This window comes from Salvelinus alpinus, chromosome 9, assembly GCF_045679555.1.
Source record: "Salvelinus alpinus chromosome 9, SLU_Salpinus.1, whole genome shotgun sequence".
NCBI lineage: Eukaryota > Metazoa > Chordata > Actinopteri > Salmoniformes > Salmonidae > Salvelinus > Salvelinus alpinus.
Window position 1 is genome coordinate 12,596,990 of NC_092094.1, and position 6,000 is coordinate 12,602,989.

General features: G+C 42.6%; 1 protein-coding gene across 2 annotated transcripts; it reads right to left on the reverse strand.

Annotated features, from left to right (window-relative positions):
* Nucleotides 1-1,067: 1,067 nt before the first annotated feature.
* On the reverse strand, nucleotides 1,068-5,617 carry LOC139584325 (carbohydrate sulfotransferase 1-like). Of its 2 annotated transcripts, none has more exons than XM_071416023.1 (2): nucleotides 5,162-5,617; nucleotides 1,068-3,936 (listed from the first exon to the last, which is right to left on the reverse strand). In XM_071416023.1, the coding sequence occupies exon 2, from the start codon at nucleotides 3,901-3,903 to the stop codon at nucleotides 2,611-2,613; it is 1,293 nt and encodes a 430-aa protein (XP_071272124.1). In that variant the 5' UTR covers nucleotides 3,904-3,936; nucleotides 5,162-5,617; the 3' UTR covers nucleotides 1,068-2,610. The 2 variants fall into 2 exon arrangements, with proteins under 2 accessions (XP_071272124.1, XP_071272123.1); XM_071416022.1 differs by having other exon boundaries at nucleotides 5,155-5,617.
* Nucleotides 5,618-6,000: the final 383 nt, after the last annotated feature.

Genomic DNA, 6,000 nt, shown 5'->3' on the forward strand with positions numbered 1-6,000 from the left:
TTTACAAGGTACGGAAGATCATGGACATGCGTTCTCGGGGACGTGGTCACCAGTACTTAGTGGATTGGGAGGGTTACGGTCCTGAGGAGAGGAGTTGGGTTCCATCTCGGGACGTGCTGGACCGTTCGTTGATCGATGATTTCCTTCGTTGCCGCCAGGGTTCCTCCTCGAGTGCGCCAGGAGGCGCTCGGTGAGTGGGGGGGTACTGTCATGTTTTGTCTTTGATCATGTCTTGTCCCTGTGCTTCCCTCTGCTGGTCTTATTAGGTTCTTTCTCTTTCTCTCTCTCTATCGTTCCGTTCATGCTCCCAGCTGTTTCTCATTCTCCCTACGACCTCATTTACTCTTTCACACCTGTCCCCTATTTTGCCCTCTGATTAGAGTCCCTATTTCTCCCTCTGTTTTCCGCTCCTGTCCTTGTCGGATTCTTGTTTGATGTTTGCAGTTCCTGTGTCTTGTTCCGCCCTGTCGTGTTCTTTTACCTTCTTCAGATGCTGCGTGTGAGCAGGTGTCTATGTCAGCTACGGCCTGTGCCTTCCTGAAGCGACCTGCAGTCTGTGGTCGCGTCTCCAGTCGTTCCTCTCTATTGACGAGAGGATTTCAGTTTCCTGTTTTGGATTTCCATTGATTTATATCCAGGAGTATCATTATTTGTTTTATACTGGAATAAAGACTCTGTTACTATTACGTCGCTTTTGGGTCCTCATTCATCTGCATAACAGATTTTGAATGGAATATCTACATAGGCGTACAGAGGCCCATTATCAACAACCATCACTCCAACCATCACTCCTTGTTTTTGAATAGAAAGAGGAGTGGGAGGCCCCGATGCACAACTGAGCAAGAGGACAAGTACATTAGAGCGTGTGCTAACATAATTGCAAAAGGGTTTTCTAATGATCAATTAGTCTTTTGAAATGATAAACTTGAATTAGCCAACACAACGTGCCATTGGAACACAGGAGTGATGGTTGCTGATAATGGGCCTCTGTACGCCTATGTAGATATTCCTTTAAAAATCAGCCGTTTCCAGCTACAATAGTCATTTACAACATTAACAATGTCTACACTGTATTTCTGATCAATTTTATGTTATTTTAATGGACAAAAAAATTGCTTTTCTTTCAAAAACAAGGGCATTTCTAAGTGACCCCAAACTTTTGAAAGTTGGTGTATATAGGTTCAGAACTTTTGTGAAACAGCACAGTTGAAAAATATATGGCAAATAGAAATCAAAACTGGATGGTGTTCAGAGATAGATGGGAGGGGTTGAGGGTAGCTGAAGGATGGGACAAAAAACAAACAATAGATAACTATTGTAATATACTGTGTCTGTAAGATGTATATAGTATGTATAAGCGAGAAGTAGAAGCCTAAGTGTTGTTGTCCATTCATTTACTCCAATAAGGGGAGGGACGGTAGGGTTAGGGGAAAATAATAAAGGAAAATATGTTTTAAAACAGTGTCTTTGACGAGTAAAGAACTCAACTTTATGAACATCACCCCCTCAATATTTCAGAGGATTCCAAGGGGATTGGGTAAGGTCATTTCCCAGCCTGTCACTGTTTCATGTAAGTTATTTTAGTACATGTTTGTAAAGTAATAACTCAAAATAAATAAATAAATAGATAATAACAAAGGCCTTCCTCACTTATTGTGACAGCATAATGGTCAGTTTCTGTATTCTACTGTATTCTATTCAATTCAATTCTATTCCTTCCAGAGATTGAAAACTCCACTACCCTGATACTGTTGTGAAGACCAGAGCTAGCTTACCTGTATAAGACTAATCAGCTACTGCAGCTGTCTCCGATTGCTTGCCTGCTCCACATCGTCAGTAGTTGGCCGGGAAGTCGAACTAAACATTTCCAACACCTCGCTGTCACTTGGATGATCAGGGTAAACTATGTTTGCGTCTGCAATGGCACCCTATTCCCTACACAGTGCACTACTTTTGACCAAATCCCAATGGAACCTGATCAAAAGTAGTGCACTAGATAGGGAATAGGGTGCCATTTGGGATGAAGCCTCTGTAAAATCACTGTTGTCCGGCACTCATTACCCTTTGGTGAGGGTGGATTTGACAACCCTCAGTTAAACTATATCAACACGATTAAAGCGCCACTCCTTAATTCTTACCCTCTGTAACATTTAAACAACACCATTTAAATTGACTGCAACATTCAAATGTATATTGCATGGTTTTGTCATAGGCCTACACCTCAGCATGTATCAGTTATGGGTATGATTAGGTACATTCCCTAACAACATTGTACAGTAGGTCCAGTTTTCTTGATGTACAAATATTAACATTCACTTTTGTCAATGCAACTGTCAGCATTCAGGGATCTTAAGTAGGATGGTGCTTCACTGTAGGTTGTTCATGTCAATTAACCTGACATTAGTGTCCCTTCAGTATCGATAAAACATTGATACTAAAATCTCTAAAACAGCATTCCCAAATGATGTTTCTTGTGCTGTTCTGAATGTCTTAAATCTTACCACAGGAGTCGTCAAGGTTTCTGAGGTTTAGTGCAAATCTGAGAGGAAATGAAGGCAACAATGTAAATATAACAAAAATAGTTGTGCGTTGTGATTGGCCCTTGCTTTTCTACAAAAAAGGTACAAAAGTTTTGTCCTCGATGAGAGTGAGAGACAGATTTTTCAGCTCCTCGGGCGAACTGACAGTCTTATAACCCAGCTCCTGTAGAACTTGCTGACACACAGTCTGTGTGTAATCAACCATGTCATAAGACAATTTGAGCCTCCAGCTTTCTGCGTTGGCCGCTGAGTCCCGAACAGTGCCGTATTTATGCTTGGCTGACAGATCATTGCTTCCCCTAGTGTTGTTCTGGATCCAGTCTCCTACGTTCTTGTCCATGACCAGACCCAAGTAATCATAGATCTTCTTGGTCTTCTGGAGAGGGTTCTTGGCCAGGTCCTCATACCTGACCAGCATATACCTCCCTTTGAGCCAGGGGGGCTTGCTGAGCCCAGTGGTTACAGATCCCAGGAAGTCCTCACAGACCATGGTAAGCTGGGTGAGGTCCAGGTTGTAGGGCCTCCTCCCAGTGGCCCTCCAGATCCTCCAGAGGCGGTAGGTGTCCCTGAAGGTCTCAATGCGTGAGGCCAGGATCCCTCGGGGGTCCCTAACCAGCTGGATCACCTTGAGGTTGAGCCTAGGGTCCTCCACCAGAGCCCTGAGGTCACTCACCTCCGGTATCCTCACCGTCTTGATGGCCACATGGCGCCGCTCCCGGCAAGCGTCCGACGCCAGCGTCATGTTGAGACCGCCACACCTCTTGACGCACTCTCCTTCATCGATGTTCAACTCTCCAGGACTGAAGGCGTCGCAGACGGGCAGGGAGCACAGAGCCTTGCTGGCTCCCCTCCGGAACAGCTTGTCTGTACTGTGATTGGCCGGCTGGGGTTTGATGTAGCTCTCCAGGAAGTAAAGGTCACAGTCGTAGAGGCTCCGGAGCAGGTCCCTGCTAGCCCCCAGCATCACCCTGGTGTCGCCTGCCGTCCTGCTGTGGGACAGGCGGGGGAGCAGGGTGGTCTGGACGTGGTAGAGCGGCTCAAACAGATAAAACACATCCTGGTGCTGGTTAAACAGCTGACCCACAAAGGAGCTGCCGCTGCGGGTCGTGGCCAGGATGAGAACATGGGTCTTCCTGGAGACATTGGAGGAGAAGTAAAGAAAGTCGTCACAGATCCGCTTGTCAAAAGACAAGTCCACCACATCCTGCCCCAGCATGCCACAGTTCAGAGGGTTGGAGATTGTCACTGGACACATCTGGAATGGCTTGGCTGTGAACGTCCTGATGGCTGTGTACTGGATCGCTATGGACGCTAAGGCTAGCAGAATCACAGCCTTCCAGGAACATTGCATGGCTGAATTCATTCATTTAGATAGATGATGCAGTCTGTTCAGATCCTGGTGGAGCAAAAAATCCAAATAATTGGGATACACTCATGCTGTATAGAATCCACAAACACCGACAGAAAGAAGCAGCAAAACAGCTTATACAGCTGTCTCACTATGAAACAAAAAAGTTAGTGTTTTGAATCCAATACTTTTTCTTCCTAGATAGTTACTTTGTTGATCTTACAATTTGTTTTATTACTGTTGTTTTATTGAACTGTAATAAAGGCCGTACCCTCATATAATACCGTCAAACACAATAAAACAGACCCAGTTTGGATGTTTAGTTGTTATTGTTTTTTTTGTTCCATAGCATTTCTGTACTTTGAGCTGTAGGCAACCCCAAATTACAGAACGCAATTAAATACTACATCAAAGACTATAGGATTCCTAGGACCTAAGATTCCATAATGTAGATTCTAATTTCGATAATGGATATATTTATGTAGATACCATTTATATAAAATAGCTTCACCATGTTCAGATCTCCAGTGGCAGTAATACAATCAATAAAACATAATTGATAAAAATACAATCAATTGTTTATGTCAAGGATACATTTGAGCCTATATTTTACATCTATATACTTATACTGTATGGTATTCTCTATTCGACTAATATTATCTATACTCCACAGATAAGAAAAATGGCTTTCAAGTTAAAAATGTTGTTATCTAAAACACAAATTAACGTAGCTAGCAGTTGTTCGTCAATACTGGTGGCTTTCTTCTGATGAGAATATAAGATACACAACATCTAAAATCCTAAAATGTGTCCAAAATAAACATGTTATGCTACTTTGTAAATGTTTGGTATTTTCTTTTCCCCTTGAATAAAAACTAAGGAAATCAGTGATTGAAATCAGACTAATGCAAAAACCTGTCTGAATTTCTTTCAGTCACTCATCGTGACAAAAGGCTGGCGGCACCTGTAGAAAAGCGTCTTGTAATTTCTCTGGCAACGCTACATCTGGCAAGGGATAGATGTGACAACGAACAATTGACGACAGACAGCGCGATGAAATCTGTGATTTACCGCAGTGCAACAGAATACGCTTTCATTCGAAGATGATTAGCCTACACAAATGGTCTAGGCATAGCCTCAATAACACTTTTCATATTTGAAATGACCAAATAACGGTCATGTTATTCTTCTTAATACACACAAAACACATTTTAAACATAAATAAAATGCATAAACCCAAAAGATTCCAATAAACGACTTTCTTACCACATACATTCATAGTGGGTAAATAAAAGGTGTCCGTGAAAAACAATAGAAAAGCAATGTGACGGTTCAAAACGTGTCGTCACAAAAATCTGATCTTTTCGGACTAAACATTATCGAACGGCAGCTGTCCCGTCTTCTTCCCTCGTGCGTCGGAATAGCAAAACGACAGGAACTGCTCCCACATGTAGAATAATCAGAATCAGTCCGTGTTTTACAAGGATGAGATCGTGATAAGATAAATAAGTCAAAGTTGCAAGGCAGAAGAACATGAAACTCCAAGACACAGGGCAGAACAGATTAGAGAATGATGCTGCAGCCGCAGCCTTCGCAAAACCCGCCGCCACCGCACCGACGTGTAGGCTATTCCAGATTGCCTTGACTAATGCGCATGTTGTAGTTTAGGCTATAGGTTGGTGGTTTGGCTGTGTGTGAGGTGTGCCAATAAGTGCCCGCGCGTTCTGGACCACCCTAAACCTCATCTACATCCCTCTATCAACCCTCCCACCCACAGCCCCTGGCAAGCACATGTTGCAGTCTGAGATACTCACAGTCACATGGATTAAGTGAACAGACCTGGGTTCAAATACATGCCTATTTAAGTATTTGTATTTTCTTTAAAAATATTTTGAGTATTTTCTATAAATGCTAGGCTATTTGAAACTTTTCTAATACATTTGTAAAATACTGAGAGTTACAATCTCTATGAAGACAGGTATTTTATGCAAGGCATTGGTAAGGTCTAATGAGAGAGAGAGAAATAAATTAAATTACTATCCTATATAGCAGAGACTAAAGGGCCAGAATAATAATTCATGTTCCATCTACATCACCAGTCAGTTGGATTTG

Excerpts from the sequence above, each read along its gene's own strand:
- LOC139584325 (XM_071416023.1), bottom strand. The coding sequence starts at position 3,903 with ATGAATTCAGCCATGCAATGTTCCTGGAAGGCTGTGATTCTGCTAGCC.